Source organism: Babesia bovis, chromosome 3, assembly GCF_000165395.2.
Source record: "Babesia bovis T2Bo chromosome 3, whole genome shotgun sequence".
NCBI lineage: Eukaryota > Apicomplexa > Aconoidasida > Piroplasmida > Babesiidae > Babesia > Babesia bovis.
In genome coordinates, this window is record NC_010575.1 from 618,685 (window position 1) to 645,041 (window position 26,357).

A 26,357-nucleotide genomic window follows, 5' to 3' on the forward strand; every position below is an offset into this window, starting at 1 on the left:
TTTGACTTCCTAACACTGTATTCCAGTCGATTTAAGCTCTCAAAACAAATAATTTAGAGAGCATGTTGGAAAAGCATTTGCTCTCTTTTGCCTCCGGAATCTTCTGGTATGGATTGCCCCCTTCTAACCGTACCGTCAAAATGGACCTGTTTAGGGGTGGATTCTATGGGTATTACGTATAGCAAAACTACAGTAACTAGAAATACTAACATTTTGGGTGTGAAGTTGGATAAAAAAAATCATCGGCGAATTGACTTCCTAAAAGCCACAATATAGTCAATTCAACGTATCAATAATGATATAACGTTATGGATTCCATTCACTATTGTAATAGTGGTATTCGAAAAAATTTACAGGTTAATTTTTTGAATACAAAAGTCACTTTATAGTGCGAAAGTATGCCGATCGGTTGACCACCGCCCTTGGTAGCCAAAATAATAGAGCTAAAGACTATTCAACAACGAATATCATAAAATGGCTAGAAATAGTTACTTGAAATAATGTCTGTAATATTATCCATCTGGTCGATAGCCGTCAAAATTGATTTTTAGTGTGGGTTGAGGGGTTCATTGTAGTAAGCGTTCTTCGCTACTAACCCAGACAAGGGATAGTGACTACAATATTGTTTTAAATCACACATATACGCTACACATGGTATAATACAGTGTCTTATAATGCGATTTATGGAATCCATTGTAAGGAGTAACGCCCATTTAAGAAATTGTAGCAACGCTTACCACATATTAAACTAGACAGTGCAATTACTTTTCTCCATGTTTAAACTGACGCCATACACGGTCTGGGTGTGGTTCAAGTGACTCCATGCCCATTGGAGACGACATTCGTTTGTTGTCGTGCAAGCCGTAACGGGTGTTTGTACCACTGAAGTTACCATGGCGTTCTATCCATTTAGATAGTGCTACGAATCCTTCTGGTGGTAATTGTTGCGGTCTAATATCTTCCAGTTCGGATGGTAACTTGGGGATTTCCAACTGATCCAGACACGTTCGCAGACTGGTTTTCAGCATTTTCCTACGTTGGTTAAAACTGTCACGCAGTATACGTTTTAACACTAGCGGGGCGCATTCCGGGTTGGTTTTATTTTTAAATTCCAGTCGAATAACTCCGGAGTCTACCTTGGGCACAGGGTAGAACGCGTAGTTTGGAATTTTAAAACACAGACTAGGTTTAGCGTACAATTGGAGCACTACACTAAGTATGGAGTATTCGAATTGATTTGGACGAGCTACAATACGTTGTGCAACTTCCCACTGTGCTGTTACCACTGCAGTGTCGATGACCCTTTTGTAGTCAACCAGACAGAACAATATCTGACTTGTGATATAGAATGGCAAATTGCCAATGATCCACAGTTTACATCCTTTAGCCTTGCTCACTGCATCGTAATCTACCTGTAAAACGTCGTCATGAATTACATCTAGATCAGGGAGGTTGCGACTCAATTGACTAATGGCCCTAGCATCAATCTCAATAGCGCTCATCTTAGGGTATTTTTTGTAAAGAATATGCGTCAATGAGCCTATTCCAGCTCCCACTTCAATTACTTGTCGCCCATCTGTGGAACTAAATGAAACATATTGATGTAGTGTTTACCTGGGTGACCGCCTTCATCTTGGTCAAAAGAGTTGCACAATCGTTTCATTATATTGAGGTCACTTATGAAATTCTGCCCCAAGCTTTGTTTAGGCCTGGAAATAAATTATTCATTTATATGTAAATCCGCCCTTATAACGTTTAGTGGCATATGTTAGTTTTATAGGTCACCTGTGTTGCTGTATATATGAGTGCTTCCTCACGGTGCCAGCAACTACACTATGCAGCATGTAGTACCACATTAACACAACACCGGAAGGTGGTACAAACACGAGTATAAACAACTCACTTAAACTCTCCTGCAGGTAAACGGGGTATAACGGTTTCTGCATCTTCAGATTTATTATTCTTCCACTTTTTTGTTGTCTTCTTTTTTGTAGGCTGTTTTAGAGGCATGATTTCTATTTTGGATAGGTCTTTTAAGCTCCTTAGTGGTTTCTTATCGGCGGAATCTTGCACATCTTCATTGTGATCCATCCAAACCGGTGTACTGTTTCGTTGATTAATCACTATTCCATGAAGGAAGCTAGTCCATAATGAGTACACATCTGCGATGTTTACATCTTCTGCAATCCAGTTTGGTCTTGTACCTTGAAAATGTGCGATTTTAGGTAATATGTTTCTTGGTACAGAAGACGACCTTCTATTGATCTTGAAGGCATTGACGGCATTGTATATAAGTAAAATTAAAAATAACACATAATAAGCTTCACATTTCATTTACTTTATTTCAATTGCAAGTGTGTACGCATCTAAATATGATGGTAGTTCATCATTGTTATAAATACGTAACCTGTCTAATAGAATCATAAAGTGTTAAATATCAATTAGTGCACAAGCAACGTGAAACTATAATGACTATAGTTAGATTTATATGGCTATAGCTCTAGTTATATAGACAATATTAGACAAAGGAATCCCCGTAATGTTACCATCGTTGGTACTACGCCGTTATCTTTCTTTTGCTGGTGAACATATGCTTCTATAATGTATTTTTGAATTCCAGAGGGAATGAACTCATTGTACGCAGTGCACGGTTGCTATTTTTGGCGTCACATTCTGTAGTCAATGCCGCTGCGATTTCTTTGATACAATGAGAAGCGCTTGCAAGTGTTTTCTCATTTGGGCTCCACATCTCTAGGGTTATAGTGTTACCATTGGTTCGTAGCGCTGCTACTAACACTTCACGGTTCATACCAATAGCAGATAGTGTTTGTTTGACGTTGGTCTTGGTTATTGCAAAGTACCTTGAGAGAACGGAGAGTAGATCATATAGTTGAAATTGTCCTTTAGGTAAAAATGTCCTTTTAACGGTGTAGAAATCTATAGGTCCATTATTATCCATGATTCGTTCCAATTGTTTGTTTGATATTTTTGCTGGTTGTAGAAAGTTGAAAGGTCCAATTGGTAGTTTGATGAATATCTCTCTCATGGTACCATCTGATTCAATAAGACTAACCCGTAAAGTAGGCATAACGTGAGATAATTGCTGAGGATTGCAGCTAAATATGATAGTTACTGATGTTCGTGTGAGTATGTTGTAGACATCATTTTCGGGCATTAAAAGGTCGATATACATGTCCAAATTGTGTATATTTCTTTTAACATCTACGCAAGCTTCTATGATTTCTGAATCTTGAAAGTAACGCATTGTAAAATACGCTGTAAAGTGTATTCCGACGAAGAGCGTATCACCTTTTATCATAAATTTACCTAGGTATGTAGAAACACCACCATCATCTTTGACACGCCACAAAGGTTCTGGATCTATTTTTTCATTGCTTGGTGGCGCTTCCCCTTTTTGTGACAGTGTGGGTAATGCTGGTCTTTGTAACCGGGGTTTTATTTCCGTGGTTATGCTGGGACTTACAGGCCCTATTGTTTTTGTTCTAGATCCACGGTTTTTATCGATAATATGGTTGCACATTGCGATCTTTTCTTTAAGACTAAGGTCTTTAAGTTTATCTATTAATTCATTACCATCTGTAATTGATAGGCATTTCTCCAACAATTCAATGTAGGTTGCATATTCTGTTTCCCTAGTGATTGTTTTTGGGCATTGTTTTGCCATTTCCTGTATATACCCGGGGTAGCTTTCACAATTCATGTGGGATGTCACGTCATTTGTAGAGTTGGGATGGAATAATGGTTGTGAACTTGTTTGTAGTGTGGGTATTTGTACATCACGCTCATTTGCTAGTGGTTGTCTTTGGTTTCTAATAGTAATCCCATACAATTGTTTCTCGAACTCGTCATCGACTTTCGACGTATCACTACGTCTAGATCTCGCAGTAGTTATTTCCTTATTTCTATCTATTGATTCGTGGTTCCTATATTCATTACGCGATACCACATCTATATCATTTTCACATGTGGTGCGTTGTTTTTCATATTCTTGGTGTTCTCCATTATCTACCACATGGATTCTATCATATGAATGCCGTCTGCTTTCATAGACTGATGTACTTCTTTCATGACTTCTTATTCCATTGGGCAAACTTTTATCATCTGCATGGGTTCTATGGTTTCCATGTTGTTTTCGTGGCAGCTCTTCATGCCTGTCTCTATGTATCTCTATGCTGTGGTTTCTACTTTGTTCGAAGGACGATCTATACGAATTTTCTTTAGTATTGTGTTTTACACTATCGGCAGGATGGCATTGCACTACATTCGAGTTCTTTGGAAGTACGACCATTGGAGGCTCCGATTCATTTCCACGGTAGTATGGTGTATAATCATCGTTTTCCATGTGTTCGTCATTACGTTCCTCTGGCCATATATTTTCATATTTTGGTACATGTGGCTTTTGCACCACCGGGACAGGATCTTCGGGAAAGGCAGCCCACGAATCATCTAGATCTCTTGATTCCTTCCGAGAGTTTATGGTACCTTCATTATGTACCTTTGCTTCGTATTGATCATCTTGTATACCCTGTGCTAGTGTTTCATCGAAGTCGTTTAATGCTGCAGATGCGTCATGTACTGCATCGGCTATTTCCTCAAATAGTAATTCCTTTCCAGAATCCAATGCTTTCACAGCATTTTGTTCTAATGTACAGCTGATTTGTTTGCATTTATTGTAGTATTTTTGGTATTTATCCTTTGTAAGGTCTGTGACAGAATTAGATTTGATATATAAATCCGCCCTTATAACGTTTAGTGGCATATGTTAGTTTTATAGGTCACCTGTGTTGCTGTATATATGAGTGCTTCCTCACGGTGCCAGCAACTACACTATGCAGCATGTAGTACCACATTAACACAACACCGGAAGGTAGTAGAACTGCATCACAAAATATTTCTACATACCTTTTTTTGACGATATAGCACGTTCTATTCGTTTAGTAAGTTTCTTAAGCTTAGAGATAAGGGATATGTCATCTTGAGATTCATTCAAGTCAGCCACTACGTGCAACTCAGGTCGTCTAGACACATGGCCAGAGTCATATCCCATCGACTGCATATGTACGGCAGACATTTTAAAATGGTTTATAAGTGTAAAACCGGCTAGTACGAAGCGTTATACATTGTATTATGAGTGTGTTAAGTACATTTTCTAGGTGGTCGCAGGGCGTACTCAGAACGGCGCGGCGCTCCTTGCCTTCTATCGCCAATAGCAAATGTTTTGGCATCTACGGACATGCTTAAATCATTTACATCAGATCCGTTATAGTTTTTCATTTTGTATTCCCGTTTGGGTTACTAAATAATGTTACGACAAGGAGACGTTTTACAATGACTTGCATATACCATCTGTAAATCCTAGACACACCAAGTGCCCAAATGACAGTGTAACCGTTATAGAATAAATCGTTTTATGTGTATTACATTGTTTATATGTGATTATAGACAATGTGTTGCTTACGATGGAGGCCTTTACACACTTGAATGTTGGCAGTTTACTGGAACTTATAGTTAATACAACACACTTATATCTACTCGGTTAGAATATGTTGTAGGCATGGTCATAAGGTCCCACATTGTTGGCACTGCGCTAACAGCCTCACTTTATGGAACCGCACAAGTAAGCGCTAAAGCTTACCACATTAAATTAAAAAGTAGTTTTTATTGCAATTTTAAAACACACTCGAAATCATTGAAATATGGCATCATCGAAGAATGCTTCGGAACGCCGCGCGCCAGCGGCCTTTTGCGGTGTAGACCTCACCAGATGTCTTGATGGTATGTTTCTTTTTTTGGTTTTAACCTGACGTTTAGCCGCTTGTTTGGCGATATTTGTTTTGTTGCTCTCATGCTGTTTTTTGTTCATGTTTGGTGAGCTTTTGAGAATGATTGATCGTACTCCCATGTTTAAGGAGCCGTATGTCAAGAACGCCTTGAACCGTTTGTTGCCATTTAGGGTAGGTGATAATATTATTTGCTAACATTTGTATTAGAATGGATTTGATTTCAATCTTACTCACGCACTTCTGTTTTCTATTTGCTGTCTTCTTCTTGCTTTCAGGGCTGACTTCCCGGGTGAACACTCTTCAGCGGATGAATCTAAGGATTCTAAGACTAAGTAAACTGATATAGCAACAGTATGCATTTAATGTCATACATACATCTTTGGAATGTGTGCGTGGAATTCTACGTTAGTTGCATCTATGTTGGCAATGACACTCTTTCTATATAACTATAATTACATCCGGTAGTTTCCGGGAATTTAACACGCTCAGTATCATACATGAGCACTGTATGCGTTTGGTCATGGGCGTATATTCACATGTCCATTTCTTTGGATGTGGATAGTCCCAGTGTGAGTAAGACATTTTCTGGTGTGTATCCAATGTCACGAATTTGGGTGTCCACAACTCGCATAGCCTTTTTCAATCCGATAGCTCCATTTTCAAATTGTGTAAGCGTGGATACACGGCTGTTGAATGTGCTTGTAGAGTCACTTGGATGTTGTGAAGAAGGCCATTGACGGGAGCCTGCGTATGTTATACAATAAATATACAACTTACAATTGAGATCCCAGAGTGAAACCACTGTTGGATCCGATATTGCTAATTCGGTGGTGCCATTATTAAAGTCCATGGCTACGATGGTTTCTGTATGTCCCAGTAGCATTTGCATTTGCCTGCTTTGGTAGAGGTCATATACAGTTACGTGGTTTCCGTTGGCGGATGCCAATATTCGTCCGTTTTTAGAAATTGCGATGACGCTGTTGCAGCACGGGTTATATTTAACTCCATTGGGGGTGGAGTCCAGGATGATGCTACATCCTGATGTTCGCAAATCCCAGAATCGTATTTTACCATCACTGCATGGCGTGGCTAGTAACGATGAGTTGGGGTGAAATTTAACTCCTAGGCAGTCGGCTTGGGCTGTCCTAAGGATCCTTAGGGGAAAACTACGATCAGTTGCCCACATCCTTGCGGCACCATCAGCTTCGCACGTTGAGAAGTAAAAGCCATACGGTGCGTATGCTAGGTCCATAACGGCGCTATCACCACCTCGGTAGACGCAGCGTGTTGATTTAGAGCCCATGAGCCATAGTCGAGTTTCACCATCTACACCACCAGAAAGCAGTACCTTGCCGCATTCACCGAATACCAGGCTTTGTACTGATCCATCATGTCCGTACATGATTCCTTCCCCGGACACTAGGTTATCCTTCTGCTGTTCCGTGCTGCGTGTCGTCCCCGATGAGCTATTGTTTTGCAGCAGTCGGTCTACTATTGTAGCACCTGCACTTTTGGCTACACTGCGAGCTGCGATGCTTTCTCCCAACACCGGCGTGATATCTTTCATGGCGTTTGCGCACTCCGACGTGACAAGGTCCCAAACCAGGATACCTCCATCGTCTAGTCCTAGTGCCGCAAACCTGCCATCGAATGCGGATATAGCGCAACTTGAGCTACGCAGTACGTTCTGGAAGGTATAGCTCAGTGCCATTGTATTGTCATGTGGCACTCGTGCATCACGTTGTGCTATGAACATGCCACGGAGCGCTTGGTAGTAGTCGGTTCCATGTTTAGGCAATGGGACCAGTTTATCAGGTTCCTCTAATCGAGCGTGTTCGCCTGTAATAGTCTCTACAATTGCGCTACCACATTCTGTAGTGCTATAATCGGCCAATATTTCAGCCGGAAGGCCCAATGGAATATATGGGATCTCTTGTTTAGCAAGTACTTCTGCTTGTTTCACCTTTTTTGCTTTTATTTCGTCATCGAAATCACGTATATAAAGGCCATAAAATGGATGCTTGTACCTGTTTACGGTAATGGGATCGATATCATACTTTGCGATAAAGTGACTCCGGAACAAGTGTCCTTGGCTGTGGTTAAAAAGCTCGCCGTCTAGAAACTCAACGCCTTCAATAATGATATCGTCTAGTACAGACCCTTCGTTATTGTTCATCCATCCTGTTATCAAGCGCATTGCCCGTTTAGATAGGATGATGTAATACTTCTGCTGTAGAAATGCACGCTGCCGTATCAATGGTGAGTTAGCCAATTGGTCTGGAAATAAGAAATCCATAATAGGTTTAATGAAATGACCGAATTTATATTCAAATAATGATAGGAATTCCTTTAGGAATTTGCGCGCTGCGTGGTCATGAAGGGAGTGCATATGCACATACCATAATCGGCGGACGAACGGAAGAGTCTAACATAGACCTCTAGGTAAACAACGAAGCATACATCTAGAAGCTCTTCACGTGAGCGATTGAGGCTGCTAAGTGCCCATTCTACCATTCGTTGGAATTCATTTGTGTAATTGTCGAATAACACTTGCAGCTTCTCATCGTTCGCCTGTTATAACGTGTGTTTCGTTAGTATATATCAAGGAATCTTGCATATGCCCATGTATACAACGATATTAAGTATATAAACGAAGTATTTAGTACATGAACTACTGATTTCATCGTTATCGTATATACAGTTGGTAAACAAAACATGAATGGATCCACATCGACTAGACTCGGTCACAAAACAACATTCAACGCACGCTAATATTGTATAAGCAATGTAATGTTCTAATTCCAAGCCTACCTTGTGCTTCATGTTAGTTCTGGGTGCTAAGGCCAATGGACTGGTATGTAACTCAGGTGGCGCGCCGTGATTGCGCTGGACACCGAAGTCATCTGGAGAGCCTACACCCATTTTTATACGGTGGATGTCACCCTGTTAGGTGTAAAATGAATTGCTGCCTTCCCCTCTTATATAAGGAGCGCGACAGCATGAAGTATGGGCACCACCTAGCTATCTAGTGTTAATTCAGGTACATTATATTCTTTTATTAAGTAAACAAATATTTATAATATATTTTATCCGTACTTCTCTATTATAGACTGTAACTTTTCTGCTGTTATGTCCATATTATTGTCTTCTGTGTCTTCGGGGCGGGTGACATGAATGTATTTTCCGAGATCCTTATCATCGTATGCTGTTTTGTATGCTTCATTTCTTGCAAGTAAAGTGTTAACAACTGATATTGCCAATGGTATTTCTTCGACGAGTGGCACTACTGGTGTTGCTTTAACTTTCGGTATGAATGCGACCCCAAGTCCTTGTTTTTTCATATAGCATCCATCTTGTGAAAGCCATCCTCTGTGTGCTTCCATATTGACTAGGTCACTATTAACTTCTGTACCCACTTCATGTGCTGTATAGATCGACAGTAATGCCCTTTCCAATACACCCTTGTCTGGGCATAGTTTATTGCATATTCTTAGCATCCGTTGTATGGTTGGGTGTGTACAATTTGCCAGATCATTAAATTCTGCCTTTTCAGTGTTGTCTACGGTCATCAAATATATCACATTTGTATTTTCCGGTGTTGCTCCAGCTTCAGCTCCTGATTGTATAATGTATACTGGGTCTTTTGTCTCGTCAGGATTCGAACTTGGTTCTGTTGTCACGGCTAATGTAAGTGATGGGAGTATTGGCTTCTCAGTGATTAATCCTAGCACGTGGACTCGGCGTGGTTGTGTGCTGGCAGGTTTCTCTGCTAGAGTATCCATCATATCTCTATTTTGTTGGTACTGAACTTGCTTGTTATACAGCGTATCGCCGATTTGTGAGCCATCTAGTAGTAATAACTTTGTACGTACGGTCATCCCATTAGAAAGCGTAACATTGCGCAATCCGTTTTCCTGTGGTTCACCTATGGATGTTATCCACGTCCTCAGCATGAAGACTGTGCCAAGTACTGCTGAAACTCTGGAGAATGCTTGCACAATATCCCCTGTTCCGTACATTGGGTATATGAATGGCGAATTTGACTCCCGATATAGATTGATCGACTGGGCATACTTTACAAGTCGTTGCACTCCTTCCTTTTTGGTCCATGTACCAACGTCTGAACCTCCCATGCATATTCCATAGCACAGTACGTTGATTATATTTGGTGTACATCCCCTTGTTCGTAGAAACTCTAGCCAGTTTTTATCTGGCTCCTCTAAATTTTCTGCAATATTACCGGTACCACTTGATGTTGTCTCAGTTCCTTTGAGTGACAGTGATGAGAATTGTGGTAGGCAGTATCCTGCCATTATATCAGTCACCATTTGCATGAGCGTTCGTTTTTCCAAAGGCTCTAACATTTGCGATCTGCATATAGCATTTCTGCTATGCGGTACTTCCTGTAGTTGTATACGTTCGTTGTTTGCGTTATCTTGGCCATATAGCACCGGTCCATTAGCATCAGTGAAGTGTATATAGCTGTGTCCTCCGGAATTAACCAGGAGATCTACGGCAGCAGACGAGCTGTATACTAATTTTGGCCACAAATCCAGGGCATGTTTGCTACTATTTGCGCAGAGGTTATCCAATACCTCTATTGCTCTGGTACCTTCTTTATAAAATGGCGATATTTCATACAATATTTGCGGAGTTGGATCTTTATTACTGTACATTATATCCATTAGCTCCATCAAGCGATTTTGTTCTTTAAAATTGACGTGGTTGCTAGTGTCTAGAGTAATACATTCTGTTGGAACTACATTTGATTCTGATGACCCGGATACCGTTGTATGGCCAGTTACATCCTGTGTTGTACATTGATTAAATACTGCTTCATACTGTTGTTTCAGATAGTATGGAGAGTTTAGGCAATGCGCATCCGACGATTCAAGAAGCTGTTTGATTGACAACGTCCTATTGTTTTGTCCGTAGCAATGATGTCTATCAATCTGTAGCACCTTGCAACCACTGTAAGCTAGGCATCCTGTAATCACCGATGCAGTGATACCGGTGCCTGTTATAATAACGTCTACTTCAAGGTCGGCCATTTTAAGTGACGTCTATTTGCTACAGTGCAACGGCATCATTCAGAAACGTAATAAGTGTTACAAAATTTTACACATTGTTTTCAGAATTCGATATATAATGAATGATATTATATCCGTATGGTGGATTAATCTCTACTGGCGTTGAATGAGTCTGAGCGACGGTAAATGATGACCATATATTTCCCCTAGGGTACTGTATAATTGTTGTGTATTAGAAAAGCATAATGTGCAAGCAGATCATATCCTGGAATCTGTGTTTAGGCTGGGTGTGCCAATGTTGAATTCAGGTTATAGAGCCCATGACAATATGCACCAACAGACGTGGTATATTGTTTTATATAGTGTAGAGTTCATTGGTTTACAGTGTGTAGGAATATATATGCGTTGATATTGACGCTGTACTTCTTCTGCGGATCCCCATCATCATGGCGGTCATCGTGATTAGACAGCCGAATAGACCCCGCACATCCCGATTTTTCATATTGAATTCTACTGTAGTACAGTGGATAATGGGTTTTTAATTACATTTACTTGTTGGATACGCTTAGTTGAGGCATTGGCGTGTTATTGAGGTAAGTGGCTTCAGTGGATGTGTAGTTTTGTGGACTATGTTTTTGGGCATTAGTCGGGTTCATTATACATCTATCAGCATGTGGTACTTTATGTGTCAGATATAGTTCAGTTATACATGTATACTATTGCTTCTATCTATGACTACGGTTATCTGTTTCAATATTGTCCATAATACCAGATATACAGCATTTTTGGCGACTGATGGTCGTGTCTATTTATTTGCATCACATGTGTAAAAGGTGTGTACATATATACATTGGTTTCGTTCTTGATTTGTGTTGATGTGTAATTGTGTGTATGTACCTTGAAGTGGTACATTGCGTATATATGTTTGATGTGTATTACGTACGGTTTGTGTCTAATTTTATCGGCGCAATAGTGCTATTTTGGCGTTAACAGTGTTGTAGGTTGTCTTCGATTTGTGGATCAGTTTCTGGTAAACACCCTTAAGCGGTCGTACTGCAATAGGATACTTGTTCGTTAGAGTCTGTGTATTCTACAGTTCCATAGATATCGGTTCATATCATGATTATATGTTGATAAGGCATCGAATACAATGTCGACATTCGGTGGTCATACAGGGCGGTCTCCGCTCGAATCTGTCAAGCGTGCTGTGTTCGGTACTCCTGCTGTATATAGCACTGGATTAATAAACGAGCTTCTTGAGTTAGAGAAGATTGACCGTCATTGGGAGGTTGCATTTCGCCGTAAATTCCTAGCTAGCAAGGAAGATGAGTTACGTGCCATTGAGAAGTCTTTTAAATTCAATGTTACACAATGGGAGTTGAATGCAATGTTAGTGGGCGCTTTTTTGATGCAGGCTTTATATGGCATCTTGACATTCAGTCCTTTATCGTTTATTATATCATTTTTTGCAATGTCTTTATTATTCCAGTTACGTCTTCATCGGGATAAGCTTACTTTGCATTACAGTCTTTTATCGTTCGGTGGATACATCATTATGATGGCTAATTTGTTGATTGTACAGCCTGAGCATGTGGTTAATTATGCAGGCATTACTGCGATATTTGGGATATCGTTTATTCATGCCATAATTATGATAGTGCTTGGCCGTCACACTATGGGTCATGCTTTTGAGCGTTTTGCTGAATCCTGTTTACAATTTGCAATTCCATCATTGCTTGAGGTCCAATCTCTGGTGATTGGTGTTATCATTTTTTTGGGTATTTGTTTTTCCATTGTCAAGTTACACTACTTGTCATACACTGCGTTCATAGTTGTTCTATTTACTATTATCGCCAGGTTCAACTTAAGAGTGCCCCGATCTGATGTTCGTGAGCATGTAAATATGTTTGAGGCTAGTTTACCTGTTGTTCGTTCAATGATTCACGTTCTCTTTACTGCTGCTGCTTTGTTTGTTTGTATAGCAAGCTTATGTGATTATCGGTTTATGTCGATATCTAATCAGGAATCTTTTAAGAATTGGGAGCGTGCTCACGGTCGTGTTGGCGACTACACTTTAGTTGCGAAGGGTTTGGCCTATTTGTTGTCTGGTTGTTGTTTATTTATTATGATAGTTGGCATAATGCTTCTGTTACGTCGTATGACTGGTTCTTCAAGGTTATCTCATGCTTTGGAGCATTCTACAACGTTTATGGGCAAAGCTTGCATGAGTCACAAGAAGGAAGTTCGTTATGAGTACCGTGCTTATACATTGGACCGCAGTGGCCGTGTTGTTTTTGTACAGACTATGCACAAGTCCGCTATCAATGGTTACAACCGTTCTACTATGAATTGTTATGATGTCTACTTTGCAATGCAGGTGCGTGCTTTACACGCTATGGATTATAGATCACTTTACTGTTACGCTCCTGTGGGCCGTTTGTACCACACTGACAGGGATAGCAATGCTTTAGTACGTGGCAGGGTCAGTCTTGAGCGCATGGCTACTCGTCTAGAGTCATTGGTTACAGCGGAGCGTAAGCGTCGTCATGATGAGCGCCGTGAACGTGAGCGTTTACGTAAACTACGTGAATCTGAGGAATGCCGTCCACCGTTTATATCTACATCCATTCCTGCTGGTGTTGAGCTATATATCCCATCCATTCCTCGTGACAGCATACGTCAAGCTGGTGATGAAGTTCGTTGTCGCAAGAGGTCGATGTCCATACCGGCGGAGCTGAGTTTGAGCAGTGTTGATGAGTTGCCTTTGGTATCACGCCACTTGGAGCGTATGTACAACCGCCGTTGTGTGACCACTGCTATTGGCGACGACTTTTACTGGAGACGTCATGGCATTATCGACCGCATACGTTCTTCATGGCTTGAGCGTACTACACCAGAGTCTGTGCCTTCCTTCAGTGGACTCAAACCAACTAGCACCCGTGTTTACAGGGACCCTGGTAACGGCGCATTTAACTTTGACAAGATTGACGAAGCTTTGGCCAACATATTCCGCGGTTTGGAGATTATGAACGAGACTGGTTTGCCTGACTTCAAGCCACTAACTACTAGTCCAAGCCCCAAGGAACTGAGGAAGGAGTATGACCATACGGACAATGAGGACATTTCCGAGTTGGAGCCTACTCCTATGGATGGCAACTTTATCAACATGGACTATGGTAACGACCTCTGTTACTATGGTGATGCTCCTGGTGTTACTATTGACATTGGTGAAGACAGTCCATGTAATAACCAGGAATCCACTCCTTCTATCCTCTGTGACATGCGTTCGGTACATGACCAAAGTCCAATTAACACTTTTATTCAGCAACCCGTGCAGTACATTGACCTGGGTACCACCAAGAGCATGCTACACGACACTGATTTGAAGTATCCGGGGAACCCTGTGATTGACCAGTCATCACCAATGCCCTCTACTGGCAAGTGGCAATGGTTAGACAACGCCTTGAATGGGGAATTACCAGGAAAGGGTGGCCAGGTTCCTAGCATGAACCGCCAGCTATCTACTGATACTGCCGAGCAGCATCGCATTCGTCCTATTGAGGAGATTCTTCAGGGCGAATACTACATCGATGAGAACGGGAAGCTTGTTGTAAAGAACGATAGCCGATACCTTCACGTTCCTGAGCGTTACCGTGGCATTCGTAATGTACGGAATTTAGCGCAATATTTCGATGGCCGCCACCAGTTAGCTGAGCGTGCTCGGGAATCGGATAGTGACTCCACTCCGCTGCGCAAGGACTTGGCCAAGGTCGTTACCTCGCCTGTACATCGTTTGATGATGATCACTACAGGTTCGAATGACACCTACGAAGAGGTGGAACCCTGTGCTCGGCCTGCTAAGCAGATTGTCTTACCTGAATTCTTGGATGTTGAGGATATTCAAATGGACCCATCTCCTAGCAGTAAGCCGTTTACCAAGGCGATGCCTTTTAGCGGTGGTTCGTCGGTGGTACGTCCTAATGTCATGATAACTCGTCAGTATGAGGTCCACAAACCGTTTGGTCTTGACACCATAAGTGAATGCATATCTAATTCTCAGAAGTCAATAGACGATATACCTCGTGACGGCTCCCAGGAAGCTCCTGTTGCTGGTGAAGCCAGCGAGCAGAACACCCACCGCGAGTTATCGGTGGGCAGTAGTAATGCTTCTGGTAGTACCATAGGCCAATTGAGTCCAAGGAGCCTGCGTCGTTTGGCTGCAGCACGTCACTTACCTCTTGCATTGGATTCTCGTCAGGATCGTGTATTTTCCATATGTCCACAACCTCGTCGTGAAGGTGCTGTTGTGCCTTCAGATGCTCAGGTTAACAGTACCGATACGCCATCTGGCAAGCAACAGCATGGGAAGAATAACGGAAGCAGTGGCTGTGACCATGGCAATGGTCGTTTAGTCAGTACTGTCGAGTCAGTGGCTTCCCCTGATTCATCTTTGGGTTCGCTGTCAGCTAGTCTAACTCCCAACCGTGCGGTGACTCCTCGTCAGAATTGGCGTAACGAGTTTGATTTCAGTCCTGTAGCAGTCCATTCTGGTATGGACGTTTTAATGGAGCTCATGGAGGACGTGGCTATTGACGACACCATGGCCGATGATCAGAGCTCTGTTGTGAGTCATGATTTCATATTTGGTCGGTGATGCCTTTTTTTTTGCAATCGCATATTTCACGACATTATTCTAATATTATTAATTACATTAATTGGTATGTTCGAAACATTCTGCAAGCCTTTTATCCTGCAGAAAGTGGTTGAAGAAATCAACCGATAGGAATTCGTATAGTCCGGCGACCAATATCGATATGACTAGATCCCTTGGGTTCTTAGCATCTGCACCGTTACATAATTTACCATTTTCTAAATTCTCTAGCATTTGGTCTACTGTTAGGTCTGCTTCTGGTGTATCCTCGGGTGGTTGCGCGATAGTGTCATCCAATGCAGACTCGGTGTCATGGTCATCCACATCACCTGTCTGTTCATTAGACACTTCAACCTTCGATGCTTTAGACCCTCGATCACTGTTTTTAGCGGATGCATTGAATTTGACCAAGCTTTTTATAGACATGGGTTTGGTTACAAATTGCAGTAATCGTTCAGTGAACGGTCTGGGTTTATACTCCTGTTTGCTTTGTTCAGTATCACCGGAGTCACATGTAGCGCTGTTTTCTTCTAATGGCTCTGGTTTTACATCGGGTTGTACAGCAGGGCCTATTAAGTCTGCTACGAGTTTGCTTTCCGGGATTTCTATATTCAGCGGCGCTAACAGTGACATCATCATGTTATCCACTACTGGAAGTTGCGATAGATCTTTCAAGGTGAATTCCGTTTTGTTACCTTTTGTAATATTATCCATTGCTTGTTTAACAACGGACTCTATGAGTTTCCTGGCATCTTCAGGATTATCCAGGAACTGTGACATGTCTATAGGCATCGCTGATTTGCCTGTTTTAGGATCATCAGGATTACTTTTATGAGTAGAATCGTTAGTTACAGATATATTGCCAATGTCGTCACTTGCTTGACATGCCTGTATAGCTTTAATAAGTGCGTTCATGGGTAGGAATGGTGTTCCTAACCGTCCTGCACGCTGCAATAGGTTGAATCCCTTTTCAATATCACCCATATCCGTTGCTAGGGTTGCCATGGCGTTGCGTTTAGATGCTATTCTGAGACCTATATACGATATCGTGTTTTCGTAAAGTTTTAGTTCCTTTAGGACCTCATCTCTGGATAACAGTGTAACTGGTTCATCTATAGGTTGATGAGCATGACTGTCAGATTCTCCATCATCTTGCCCTGTATCTGTAGTCTGCAATATAGTCTGTCTAATGCATCTGCGATGGCTGTGTTCCTGTGCTTCTCCATATAGGCAGCTAAGTGGTCGTGAGTTTAATAGACATAAATCCGGTGATGGCAGTGGTAGTCCCGGTAGCATATAATCATCTTCTGTGTTGTATTTAATCCTTTTAGACCGGATATTGGCTTGGTTAGCCATGGTGATTCTATTTTAGTAGTGTCTGTGCTCAGTGATATATAATGCGCGTCGGTGTTGGACTGCTATTTGTATAATATACGCCACATTAATCATGGTGTGATCTATTAAAAATATATTAGTGTTTGTGTGTTGTATAGAAGGCTCTGGAAGGCTATCGCGCATATACCCTAGGCCACTGTCTTCCTGCTGTGGACAGCCCATGGCGCGGAGAAGTAGAAGTCGTAGTCCTAGCTACCACCGTAGACATACGGGACGTGGCATGAGTCCCGGAAGTCATCGTAGATATCACGATGTAGATAGTCGTTACCCTCGTGATTACAGCCGTGAACGTGATCAAGCTTCACATTACCGAGTAGATTCATATGATCGTGATGGCAGGTCATACAGCAGACGCAAGGATTATTCATATGATCGTCGAGATGTAGATTACCGTCGTCGAGGTGACATCAGTGACAGATCGAGGCCACGTCGTGATGACCGTCATGCTTCCAGGGATGAACGGTACTATACACCCCGGGAGGATACATATCGCTCCAATCGAGATGACAGACAAAGCCACAATGGTGAGAAGTATTATACACCTCGAGATGGTAGCAATCGTCACAGGGACGATCATCACGCATCTCGGGATTCTGGGCGCGACGTGCGTGATCGTCACAACGACCGGGGTAGACGCAGCGCCAGCTTTGAAAGCGCATGTAGCTTCGGGTCACAAGTATCGTTTGGTGGCGACCATGAGGTAGAGGAGGTAGCTGCGGATGCAGATGAGCCGTTGGACGAGGAGGCGATGATGCGTCGGGCTATGGGCTTTACGGAATTCTCTACTACCAAAAATAAGCAACACCTTGACACCGACGTTTCCGGGGTTGCCAAGCGTTCGAAGCGCCAATATCGCCAGTACATGAACCGCCGTGGCGGTTTCAATCGCCCCCTGTCACCGACATTCTGATTAATATCCACGCTGTATAGCTCTGTACATGATAATGCTAGCGCCACACCGTACATTAAGCGATTGTTGTAATTGGTATATCTAGTATGTGGACAGCGAATCGCCATGGCGATGTGTTGGCTAATTAGCGGCTTGATCTTCCTCCAAGTTCTTACCGCTAAAGGCATCATCCAGCAGCAGCTTGCGCTGGCAGCATTCCCAGATATACTCCTCAATGGTGTCCTCGCACATCAGCTTGTACACGTCCACGGGCTCAGTCTGCCCTATTCTGTGCGACCTGTTTTCCGCCTGTGCGTCGTTATGTGGATTCCAATCAAGGTCCATGAGAATCACAGTGGAGGCTACTGTGAGGTTGAGTCCAGTGCCGCCAGCCTTAGTGGATATCAGCAGTAGTGTGATATTGGGATCGTTCGTGAATCTTTCAACAATGTCCGTGCGTGTAGACGGATTATGCCCACCATCAAGCCGCAAGTACTCCAGCTGTGGCTTATGTAGACCCAAGCACGTTTCCAGCAGATCGAGGTACATTGTAAACTGCGAGAATATCAACGCTTTCTTCCCTGCTTGCTCAACGCGATCAATGATTTTGAACATTTCCTGGACCTTGGCTGACTCCAGGAACTGTTCCTTGGGGATTAAGAAACGCTCCAGCCTGGGCTCGACTGGAACTAATGACTGCAGAGACCTGTGTATCTCGAAATCACTCCATGACCGCAGTTCCTTCTCCACTCGCTCTAGTGGGTTACCCTTGTACCCCTCTACCTTGGACCAGTAGTATTTAATGAGCTTCTGCAAAAGGTCTTCCTTGTAATATGCACCTCTCACTAGCAACGGGTGGTTGCATATGCGCCTCATCAGGAATACCATTGACTTGACCAAAAAGTCATCCCTTCGGCTTAGGCTGTAGTCCCTTGACCGCCCATTACACATGCTCAGGACCTCACCTTCAGTGACTTTGCACTTTTGCACAAGCGTATCCCGATTTTGCTTTATCTTGGTTTCAACCTCGGTCATGTACATATCCAACTGTATTCCCGTCATCTTGCACCGTACCAGTAAAGTGCGTTTCTCCGGTAATTCGTGCATTACCGTACGTTTCTTCCTTCTTAGAATAAAGGGTGCTATTAGCCTTTGCAGCACTCGGATGCTAGGGTCGATAGTTTCAGGTGTTTGCGTGGATCCGTCAGTGGATACTTCTTCCGCCTTTATCTGGCACCCTAAGTCGCCACCAGAAAGCTCGGAATTCAATTCAGCCTCGTTGGTAGGCTCTACACTTTCAGTATCTCTATCTGGCATTTCAGGCTCCGAACTTGATTGCATCGGCTCAGATGTTGATTCCTCTGCATCTACGGCCGTAATTTCTGTTGCCACAGGATCTGATTCCTTTACATATGTATACTTCCGACTACGTTTAAGTTTGTGTTGTGACTGCTGCCTCTGTGCACGTTTGTAATCCTCTATTTCAGTAATATCCACTAGCGATGCCAAGTCGGGGAACTCGTTGACAGCGTCTTTGTAATGCTCTATAAGGTAGTTGATCCCGGCATTAACCTTAAATTGGTCAAATAACTCAGGCATGGCGAATTGTATCAAGTTGCCCAATTCACTTTCCCTGTTTTGTATTGGCGTACCCGTTATTAAAAGCCGGTGCCTGATGTTGAATGAACCATTCAACCTGCGATAAGCAATGGTCTCGCTATTCTTCAGCGAGTGGGCTTCATCTACTATCATGTACTCAAATTCACGCAGACCACGCAGCATTCGTATGTCCTCTTTAGAGGACACCGTGGCCATGGTGGAGACCAATATGGCAAAAGAGCCCTTACTAACGTCGTCTAACATATCACAAGCAATTTGAAATCTTGCAGATTGTGCCCCGTGGTACTTAACAATGCGATCTTTGAGGTTTGGCGCCCAGCGCTTCAATTCGTTGCACCAATTGTCCAGCACTGACAATGGTACTAATATCAAGGTTGACCTTCGGCAACCACCAGCTTCCAGCTTCATCTTTGACAAAAAGTCTTTACTCGTACTTGGCATCTGCATACTATACAGATAACTCAAGAATACACTGGCTTGGGCCGTTTTCCCAAGTCCCATTTCATCTGCCAGGATCCCATTAGCACTCTCCACGGAGTGTATCAGTGATAGCCAGTGCACTCCACACTGCTGATACAACTTTAAGTTTCTAAATTTCTCAGCAATCTCAAATTTAGATAAATCAGCCCGGGTGTGTATAAAAGCGCAGCCGCCACGTCTAATGGTTTCTCTTATTTGAGTTTCCATAGCTGGGTCACCACCACCAAATCCGTCAACCGCTGCTTTCATCATGTTCTGTATAGAGATACAAACAACGAGAAAGTGCCCACCTTAGATATTTTGAGGAACGAAGCTAGAGTCTCTAGATTGTCAAGTATTATCCTTCTTTTCTTTTGTTCCTCACGTGCGATTCGTTCCGCCATTGCGGCTGCCGCCTCGTCAGCGCCATCGTCAGAATCTGTAATATATCTTGTTAGTTACTAAAACAAAACGTTCTCCATGATGTAAATGCAACAATTAAGAATACGCCACAAAATCGCGTACGACATAGTTTATAGACATAAACCGTGAGGTATAGTTGAGGCCCAGACAACTGTCTACCAGTTAAAGCGCAACACATACAAATGGTACACACATATCGCAAATATAAACATCGATAACATACCACTATCATCACGTTGACGCTTCAACTTGCGCTTACGCTTTACAACCGTGGTTGAAGCTGCATCATTTGCCATGGCATCATTGCTTTGCGCCGATGTACCTCGTGTGTCCGTATCGATTCCTTGTACTTTTGCTTCTCCCTCGGCTAGCGAATACTGTCCGATATCATCTATGCTGCCATCCTCAATAACATTGTTGCGATTGCGCAGACCATTGAGAAAGAAGCTTGAGGTGGTTACCATGATGCGTTGGTATAAAGCAGTGCTGTCTTCTTATGGCATAGTGTAGCAACTGTTGCTGGAGAGGTGTAGCTCATACCGGGACACTTCACAACCATATGTGAGGTAGTCTCTGGCTCTCCCATCGTATGTGCGTGGAGTGTTCACGACCCACGCCTCCTCGGGAGTACACCTTGTAGACGTCCCCATACGTTTGTTATTTTACATTTATTTTACAATAAATATAGCCACGATGAAGCCTCAGCAAACCGTGTTGGTATTCAAGCCAACGCTGAAGAAGGAGAGTGACCGCAAGGCTCAACTCGCCACTATTCAGGCGTCTCGTGCTTTAAGTGAGGTCATTCGTACTACTTTAGGTCCTAGGGCCATGTTGAAGATGATGTTGGACCCAATGGGTGGTATTGTGATAACAAATGACGGTAACGCCATTTTGCGTGAGGTACGTCCGCTATCTGAAATTTGCTTCGTACCGCAACCTTCTACGTTAAAAACATGTAAATGTGTACATTGTTCCACAGTAGTGTGTGCATCTCTGTCCATATTTTGTTAGTATTAGTCCAGTTGCTTTCGTTTCTAATGCTGTTTACAGATTGATGTGGCAAACCCTGCTGCCAAAAGTCTTATTGAGCTTAGCAGGTCACAGGATGAAGAGGTTGGGGACGGCACCACCAGTTGTGTTATTCTTAGTGGCCAGATGCTTGCTAATGCGGAGCCCCTGCTGAAGCGTGAGATCCACCCATCTAAGATAGTTGAGGGTTACATAGAGGCTTTGGACGATGCTTTAGCTGTTATGGAATCCATCGCTACCAAAATAGACCTAAATGATGACGATGCTGTGAAGGATGTAATTCAATCGTGTCTTGAGACAAAGTTTTCAAGTAAATGGGGAAATTTGATTGCTTCACTTGCTTTGAGTGCGGTTCAGAAGGTGAAGGTCGACCGTCCAGATGGACGTACAGCAATAGACATAAAGCGTTATGCGAAGGTTGAGAAGCTTCCCGGTGGTATGCCTGAGGACTCTATTGTCTTGGATGGTATATTGATTAACAAGGACGTGACTCATCCCAGTATGTCACGTCGCATTGAGAACCCCCGGGTGTTGATATTAGACTGCACCCTGGAGTACAAGAAGGGCGAGTCTCAGACGATTGTTGATATATCTGATGAGGCCGGTTGGGCTAAACTCTTAGAACAGGAGGAGACTGAGATTTTCAACATGTGTCAGAACATTATCCAAACTGGTTGCAATGTATGCGTTACTGAGAAGGGCGTGTCAGATTTAGCCCAGCACTTTTTATCCAAGGCTGGCATTAGTTGCATCCGTCGCATTCGTAAGACTGACGCCAACCGTTTAGCGCGTGTAACTGGCGCTACTATCGTAAACCGCACAGAGGAGCTTTTGCCAAGTGATGTGGGTACTGGTTGCGGTCTCTTTGAGGTCAAAAAGATCGGTGATGAGTATTTTTCGTACTTTATCAATTGCAAAGACCCTAAGGCATGTTCCATTGTTTTGCGTGGTTCTTCCAAGGATGTGCTTAATGAGATTGAGCGCAACTTACAGGACGCATTGAACGTTTGTCGCAACATCATGTTAGAAGGGAAGCTACTACCTGGCGGTGGCGCCACGGAGATTGAGGTATCATGTCGCCTTGCTGAAAAACTTGACAGTAAATCTGGCTTAAAGCGTTGGTCATATCGTGCCGCTGCCAAGGCTTTCGAGGTAATTCCCAAGACACTCGCTCAAAATTGCGGTGCTAATCCAGTTCGTGTTATTACTGAGCTTACGTCGCTCCATGTTTCTGGTAATGTAAATGCCGGTTTGGATGGTGAGACTGGTGAGGTGTGCGACACTATGAAGCGTAAGATTTTCGATACATTTGCTGTAAAGGCACAAATATTCAAGAGCGCCATTGAGGCTGCTTGTATGCTTCTACGCATAGACATGATTGTGTCAGGTATTGGCAAGCGTGATGAGCCCAGTACCAGCCAGAAGTTGGCTGTTAATGAGGAGGCTTTGGATGCCCAGGCATGAACTAACGCATTATATCATAGTTAGGTTTTTTCTTCTAGTAGCGATTCAGCTTCTTTCATCTGTTGTTTGTAATCCCCAGTATCCATTGAGTTTGGGAATACCGGTCTAGTATCACTGTAGTCACGGAAAGGCTCTGGTCTTCCATCCCCTATCTTGAGGAACTCGGGATCCTCATCTGGATTCATCAGCAATTTCTCCACTATAGTGAAGCAATGTAGATTTAATCTGCTCTCAGCTCCGAATGGCAATTTTATACCGAGTTTATCACATGCTTCTTTGACACCCTCCACAGTAGTACCATACTCCTCAGCCATTTCATGTACGTTCATAATGCTATAGAAGGCCTCTAATTCCATGTTATCCGCTATGTTCATAAACTCAATAAGGTCCCAAATAGCACTGTATGAGACTATAGCCCTTATAGGTACATCTAGGGGGATAGGTGCCCTTGCTCCCAGTCGACAGCATGCATCTCCTAGAAAGTGTAGACTTATTTCAAATCGTTGTGATATTTCAGGCAGTGTCAAATCATGTGTTCCACCACGGAATGACAAATATTCCTTCTTCAACTCTTCCAGTTCCTCTTTATGGTGTGGTAAATACCTAGGGTATGGCCGTTCAACATCCGGCTGCAGGTTGAATGTCCTGGGTATGATATCTGGCAGTCTGTTAATGGGATCGTTCATAGCTTTTATGAACTCCACATCATGTACTATCGGTGCATTACGCAGTTCTTCAGCTTCCTTGGGGCTTACTTGCAAATCTGGATCCAAGCGATCCAGCATAAGATATCCCACCTAGGCATTAGATTATTACATCGAATAACTTACTGGGTCTTGCTTAAATTCCATTACTTCTTGCCGCACCTTCAGGCGATTGATAGCTGTCATTACGTCCTCGGGATTACGTGTATCTTCAAGGAATTTAATCTGTGGTAATCATTAGTGGCTATACTTGTTGTAAAGGAAACTAGATTAGCCAAATTGCTCTGTTAACTAACGTACCTTTTCCTTGATATCAGCGATACGTGCTCTGGCGTCTTCTGGTAGGTTTTCATTGGTTTCCTCTAGTGGCTGCCGCACAATGTTATGGTACCGCCATGTTTCATTATCATCAATAGCGCACTTCAATCTAACTCTAGCAGCGCGTTCACCACCAGATGTGCGATAACCACGAGCTCGTAATTCTTCCATTACTTCTACGTAGTGCAGCTTATCCACATCGGGCGCAGCGAGTGTTGCAAAGCCCATTTCATTACGTGGCAGTTTGCGATAGTAGGTTTGATTCATAGCCTCACGGTGAGCACGTGCTTCGTGTGATCTTTTACGTCGTTCTCTTATATGCCTTAAACGTAGGGCGCGCTTTTCACGGACAAAGTCTGGATTATCTTCATGGTCTTGTCCATCAGGTATGACTATCTCAGGTTCTCCACGGCTCTTCCGCTCGTCGTTTATAGCATCTAGCCAGATATCATCTTCGTTTACAGGTGGGTAGTCATCTACACTATAGTCCTTAATGCGTATACTTTCCTGTAGTGCCTTGATTCCCTTGATATTGGGCATCTGGATAATACCACTTATAAGTTCAGAGGTGCTATTGGCGTTTGCTGGTAGCTTTATCGGCTTATAGTCGTCATATGGTAACTTGTGCTCTGGGACTGTATCTGTAGTTGGAACATTAGTAGTATTCTTTCCTTTGGTTACACGGTCATTTATAAACGTTGGATTTATTGAATCTACCGTATCATCAGCAATGGTTATGTCAGCGGTGTTACGGTTAACCACGTCATCATTAGGTTTACCTGGTGGGTACATTGCCTGTGTCTCAACGTGGGTACGTGGCAACTCCATCGCCTCGCTACGTTTAATCATGCGATTTAGATCGTTGTAAAGCTTCTTCTCACGTTCAGCTGCTAAAAGCTCACGATCAATGTCATCCATATCGTCTTCGCTATCAGATTGCTCGACACTGTCTAGTAGCCTGTTGTATTCTTCTTCTAAGGAATCCTTATGGCAAAACGGCATCTGTAGCATCTTCTTATGCTCATCGGAAAGCTCATACACGTTTTCCGACGATGAAGTTGTGCTTTGCAATGTAAAGACACGTGTAATGTGGAAGGACGGCATGCCTGCGTTACTAGTCTGTGCCGCCAGGTAACACATTGACGGTACCTGCGATAAGGCACGCATGGTTAGTTAGAAAAACATTGAAAGCTACTGTAAAAAGCTACCTAAAAGAATCCTGCTATCATAGTGGTTACAATGGGCCAAATGATGGCATTAGTAAGTGAACGTGCCGGGAATTAAAGCCGACAGCGTGAGAAGATATCGTTAGAATCCCATGAACCATATGTACGTGCATTTGTTTAGATACTTGATATATTATAGTGGACACAGGTTGCTAAAGTGGCCCTTTAGGGCAACACATATGTGAAGTAGCCCGCGTAACATCAATCAGCCTGAAAGACACATAAACGAATAGATATCACCTCAACCTAACACACAAGTAGGGAATTAAATAAACACATCAAATAGACCATTTCAACGCATTCGTTTACATAAAGTGGGCGACAATAGCCTAGTTGTGCTACACTCCATGTGCAACCACAACGAGTCGCGACACTGATAAAAAACACTCCAAATACCGACATAAAATAGAAAGTCGGTAATTGGTGACAAAAGTGTCACTAATATATATAATACGTTGATATTGTCCAAATGTATGCCTGAACCGGTGACCAGTAACATATCAACATGAAACTGTCTAAAGCGCTCTGTAAAAACATACCGTTGCCGCGCTTTACAGCCAGCAGGCTTACTCGCAGGGTATGTCTACTTTATTTCATAATAAACACGTATATATAGGCCAATATGGCAGAGCAAGAGAGGGCAACGTTCTACTATTCTAACCTATTCTGTGTAGCAATCACAGCACTACCTATCGCGTATTTACTAAAGGTTAGTTATGGCATTTATACGTTTTATAGTAGCTCAGGCTAACTACTGGAGTTGCCCTGAACAGGAGAACCTTCATTACGTGCTCAAGCACAACGAGCACTACATCAAATCACCTAAGCAACTACCATTGTAATTTTTGTAGATTTTTTATACATCTCATTTCTGGATAATGTATGATTAGCGGCCATAAAGCTTTCGTTTTCACATTGTATAAAGGCAATATTAATCATAGAATGGACACTGCATCCGAGGCAACGTGCCCGAGTGGTTAAGGGGATGGCCTGCTAAGTCATTAGGTCTCGGCCTGCGTAGGTTCGAATCCTGCCGTTGTCGCCATTTTTCTAGTTAGTATATGTTATTCTCGCCTTCAGGTGACAATATAAAGATGTTATAACGCCTATACGACATTGTTCCATAGTATTCATACAGCTGCCCTGGTAGCGTTATGACGCCTTGTTGGCATAATGTCAAAAAATGTTACCCTAGATGTCAAATGCATCCTCTAAGTATATCCCTAGTGATAATATGCATCTATTTGGTCTGCTAACGTCGATACCGCTTCAACTCGCTTGCGGAGGATGTGACACAGGGAACAGCAAGTTAGTATACAAATGAGTCAGATTCATTACAACGTGT

The 26,357-nt window shown here is 42.8% G+C and overlaps 12 protein-coding genes across 12 annotated transcripts; 5 read left to right on the forward strand and 7 right to left on the reverse strand.

Moving 5' to 3' along the window:
• Positions 1 to 741: 741 nt before the first annotated feature.
• BBOV_III002690 (putative ribosomal RNA small subunit methyltransferase A) lies at positions 742 to 2,350 on the reverse strand. The gene is made up of 3 exons (XM_001611352.2): positions 1,904 to 2,350; positions 1,615 to 1,709; positions 742 to 1,576 (listed from the first exon to the last, which is right to left on the reverse strand). The coding sequence occupies exons 1-3, from the start codon at positions 2,332 to 2,334 to the stop codon at positions 762 to 764; spliced, it is 1,341 nt and encodes a 446-aa protein (XP_001611402.2). The 5' UTR covers positions 2,335 to 2,350; the 3' UTR covers positions 742 to 761.
• A 221-nt stretch (positions 2,351 to 2,571) lies between these two features.
• Positions 2,572 to 5,112, reverse strand: BBOV_III002700 (uncharacterized protein). The gene is made up of 2 exons (XM_001611353.2): positions 4,924 to 5,112; positions 2,572 to 4,725 (listed from the first exon to the last, which is right to left on the reverse strand). The coding sequence occupies exons 1-2, from the start codon at positions 5,090 to 5,092 to the stop codon at positions 2,597 to 2,599; spliced, it is 2,298 nt and encodes a 765-aa protein (XP_001611403.2). The 5' UTR covers positions 5,093 to 5,112; the 3' UTR covers positions 2,572 to 2,596.
• A 573-nt stretch (positions 5,113 to 5,685) lies between these two features.
• BBOV_III002710 (putative integral membrane protein) lies at positions 5,686 to 6,172 on the forward strand. Its single transcript, XM_001611354.1, has 3 exons — positions 5,686 to 5,796; positions 5,833 to 5,975; positions 6,012 to 6,172. Exons 1-3 carry the CDS (start codon positions 5,718 to 5,720, stop codon positions 6,138 to 6,140), a joined length of 351 nt encoding a protein of 116 aa, XP_001611404.1. The 5' UTR covers positions 5,686 to 5,717; the 3' UTR covers positions 6,141 to 6,172.
• Positions 6,173 to 6,311: 139 nt separating this feature from the next.
• BBOV_III002720 (WD domain G-beta repeat family protein) lies at positions 6,312 to 8,751 on the reverse strand. Its single transcript, XM_051767097.1, has 4 exons — positions 8,616 to 8,751; positions 8,204 to 8,375; positions 6,582 to 8,168; positions 6,312 to 6,548 (listed from the first exon to the last, which is right to left on the reverse strand). Exons 1-4 carry the CDS (start codon positions 8,724 to 8,726, stop codon positions 6,337 to 6,339), a joined length of 2,082 nt encoding a protein of 693 aa, XP_051623417.1. The 5' UTR covers positions 8,727 to 8,751; the 3' UTR covers positions 6,312 to 6,336.
• Positions 8,752 to 8,860: 109 nt separating this feature from the next.
• On the reverse strand, positions 8,861 to 10,875 carry BBOV_III002730 (GDP dissociation inhibitor family protein). The gene has a single exon (XM_001611356.2). It carries the CDS (start codon positions 10,853 to 10,855, stop codon positions 8,891 to 8,893), a length of 1,965 nt encoding a protein of 654 aa, XP_001611406.1. The 5' UTR covers positions 10,856 to 10,875; the 3' UTR covers positions 8,861 to 8,890.
• A 989-nt stretch (positions 10,876 to 11,864) lies between these two features.
• BBOV_III002740 (putative integral membrane protein) lies at positions 11,865 to 15,518 on the forward strand. The gene has a single exon (XM_001611357.2). The coding sequence runs from the start codon at positions 11,985 to 11,987 to the stop codon at positions 15,486 to 15,488; it is 3,504 nt and encodes a 1,167-aa protein (XP_001611407.1). The 5' UTR covers positions 11,865 to 11,984; the 3' UTR covers positions 15,489 to 15,518.
• On the reverse strand, positions 15,516 to 16,871 carry BBOV_III002750 (uncharacterized protein). Its single transcript, XM_001611358.2, has one exon. The coding sequence runs from the start codon at positions 16,839 to 16,841 to the stop codon at positions 15,546 to 15,548; it is 1,296 nt and encodes a 431-aa protein (XP_001611408.1). The 5' UTR covers positions 16,842 to 16,871; the 3' UTR covers positions 15,516 to 15,545.
• Positions 16,872 to 16,955: 84 nt separating this feature from the next.
• Positions 16,956 to 17,805, forward strand: BBOV_III002760 (uncharacterized protein). The gene has a single exon (XM_001611359.2). The coding sequence runs from the start codon at positions 17,041 to 17,043 to the stop codon at positions 17,788 to 17,790; it is 750 nt and encodes a 249-aa protein (XP_001611409.1). The 5' UTR covers positions 16,956 to 17,040; the 3' UTR covers positions 17,791 to 17,805.
• Positions 17,806 to 17,826: 21 nt separating this feature from the next.
• BBOV_III002770 (SNF2 family N-terminal domain containing protein) lies at positions 17,827 to 20,835 on the reverse strand. Its single transcript, XM_001611360.2, has 3 exons — positions 20,495 to 20,835; positions 20,160 to 20,287; positions 17,827 to 20,124 (listed from the first exon to the last, which is right to left on the reverse strand). Exons 1-3 carry the CDS (start codon positions 20,733 to 20,735, stop codon positions 17,911 to 17,913), a joined length of 2,583 nt encoding a protein of 860 aa, XP_001611410.1. The 5' UTR covers positions 20,736 to 20,835; the 3' UTR covers positions 17,827 to 17,910.
• A 109-nt stretch (positions 20,836 to 20,944) lies between these two features.
• BBOV_III002780 (putative T-complex protein 1 gamma subunit) lies at positions 20,945 to 22,774 on the forward strand. The gene is made up of 2 exons (XM_001611361.2): positions 20,945 to 21,171; positions 21,322 to 22,774. Exons 1-2 carry the CDS (start codon positions 20,965 to 20,967, stop codon positions 22,762 to 22,764), a joined length of 1,650 nt encoding a protein of 549 aa, XP_001611411.1. The 5' UTR covers positions 20,945 to 20,964; the 3' UTR covers positions 22,765 to 22,774.
• Positions 22,765 to 24,968, reverse strand: BBOV_III002790 (uncharacterized protein). Its single transcript, XM_001611362.2, has 3 exons — positions 23,769 to 24,968; positions 23,595 to 23,693; positions 22,765 to 23,561 (listed from the first exon to the last, which is right to left on the reverse strand). Exons 1-3 carry the CDS (start codon positions 24,951 to 24,953, stop codon positions 22,785 to 22,787), a joined length of 2,061 nt encoding a protein of 686 aa, XP_001611412.1. The 5' UTR covers positions 24,954 to 24,968; the 3' UTR covers positions 22,765 to 22,784.
• A 439-nt stretch (positions 24,969 to 25,407) lies between these two features.
• On the forward strand, positions 25,408 to 25,869 carry BBOV_III002800 (putative integral membrane protein). The gene is made up of 3 exons (XM_001611363.1): positions 25,408 to 25,589; positions 25,629 to 25,721; positions 25,759 to 25,869. Exons 1-3 carry the CDS (start codon positions 25,518 to 25,520, stop codon positions 25,852 to 25,854), a joined length of 261 nt encoding a protein of 86 aa, XP_001611413.1. The 5' UTR covers positions 25,408 to 25,517; the 3' UTR covers positions 25,855 to 25,869.
• The last annotated feature ends 488 nt before the right edge of the window (positions 25,870 to 26,357 follow it).

Coding starts and splice junctions, on each gene's coding strand:
- BBOV_III002740 (XM_001611357.2), top strand. CDS start 11,985: ATGTCGACATTCGGTGGTCATACAGGGCGGTCTCCGCTCGAATCTGTC.
- BBOV_III002720 (XM_051767097.1), bottom strand. CDS start 8,726: ATGGGTGTAGGCTCTCCAGATGACTTCGGTGTCCAGCGCAATCACGGC. Junction 8,376..8,615: donor GAACTAACATGAAGCACAAG/GTAGGCTTGGAA, acceptor ACGTTATAACAG/GCGAACGATGAGAAGCTGCA. Junction 8,169..8,203: donor CCGTTCGTCCGCCGATTATG/GTATGTGCATAT, acceptor ATGACCACGCAG/CGCGCAAATTCCTAAAGGAA.
- BBOV_III002710 (XM_001611354.1), top strand. CDS start 5,718: ATGGCATCATCGAAGAATGCTTCGGAACGCCGCGCGCCAGCGGCCTTT. Junction 5,797..5,832: donor CCTCACCAGATGTCTTGATG/GTATGTTTCTTT, acceptor CCTGACGTTTAG/CCGCTTGTTTGGCGATATTT. Junction 5,976..6,011: donor ACCGTTTGTTGCCATTTAGG/GTAGGTGATAAT, acceptor CATTTGTATTAG/AATGGATTTGATTTCAATCT.
- BBOV_III002690 (XM_001611352.2), bottom strand. CDS start 2,334: ATGAAATGTGAAGCTTATTATGTGTTATTTTTAATTTTACTTATATAC. Junction 1,710..1,903: donor TTACCTGCAGGAGAGTTTAA/GTGAGTTGTTTA, acceptor ATTTATTTCCAG/GCCTAAACAAAGCTTGGGGC. Junction 1,577..1,614: donor AGATGAAGGCGGTCACCCAG/GTAAACACTACA, acceptor TTAGTTCCACAG/ATGGGCGACAAGTAATTGAA.
- BBOV_III002750 (XM_001611358.2), bottom strand. CDS start 16,841: ATGGCTAACCAAGCCAATATCCGGTCTAAAAGGATTAAATACAACACA.
- BBOV_III002770 (XM_001611360.2), bottom strand. CDS start 20,735: ATGGTAACCACCTCAAGCTTCTTTCTCAATGGTCTGCGCAATCGCAAC. Junction 20,288..20,494: donor GCGTCAACGTGATGATAGTG/GTATGTTATCGA, acceptor GATATATTACAG/ATTCTGACGATGGCGCTGAC. Junction 20,125..20,159: donor CGTTCCTCAAAATATCTAAG/GTGGGCACTTTC, acceptor ATCTCTATACAG/AACATGATGAAAGCAGCGGT.
- BBOV_III002730 (XM_001611356.2), bottom strand. CDS start 10,855: ATGGCCGACCTTGAAGTAGACGTTATTATAACAGGCACCGGTATCACT.
- BBOV_III002800 (XM_001611363.1), top strand. CDS start 25,518: ATGAAACTGTCTAAAGCGCTCTGTAAAAACATACCGTTGCCGCGCTTT. Junction 25,590..25,628: donor CCAGCAGGCTTACTCGCAGG/GTATGTCTACTT, acceptor ACGTATATATAG/GCCAATATGGCAGAGCAAGA. Junction 25,722..25,758: donor CTATCGCGTATTTACTAAAG/GTTAGTTATGGC, acceptor ATAGTAGCTCAG/GCTAACTACTGGAGTTGCCC.
- BBOV_III002790 (XM_001611362.2), bottom strand. CDS start 24,953: ATGCGTGCCTTATCGCAGGTACCGTCAATGTGTTACCTGGCGGCACAG. Junction 23,694..23,768: donor TCGCTGATATCAAGGAAAAG/GTACGTTAGTTA, acceptor TGATTACCACAG/ATTAAATTCCTTGAAGATAC. Junction 23,562..23,594: donor TGGAATTTAAGCAAGACCCA/GTAAGTTATTCG, acceptor TCTAATGCCTAG/GTGGGATATCTTATGCTGGA.
- BBOV_III002700 (XM_001611353.2), bottom strand. CDS start 5,092: ATGTCTGCCGTACATATGCAGTCGATGGGATATGACTCTGGCCATGTG. Junction 4,726..4,923: donor TGCTATATCGTCAAAAAAAG/GTATGTAGAAAT, acceptor ATTCTGTCACAG/ACCTTACAAAGGATAAATAC.
- BBOV_III002780 (XM_001611361.2), top strand. CDS start 20,965: ATGAAGCCTCAGCAAACCGTGTTGGTATTCAAGCCAACGCTGAAGAAG. Junction 21,172..21,321: donor GTAACGCCATTTTGCGTGAG/GTACGTCCGCTA, acceptor TGCTGTTTACAG/ATTGATGTGGCAAACCCTGC.
- BBOV_III002760 (XM_001611359.2), top strand. CDS start 17,041: ATGGCGCGGAGAAGTAGAAGTCGTAGTCCTAGCTACCACCGTAGACAT.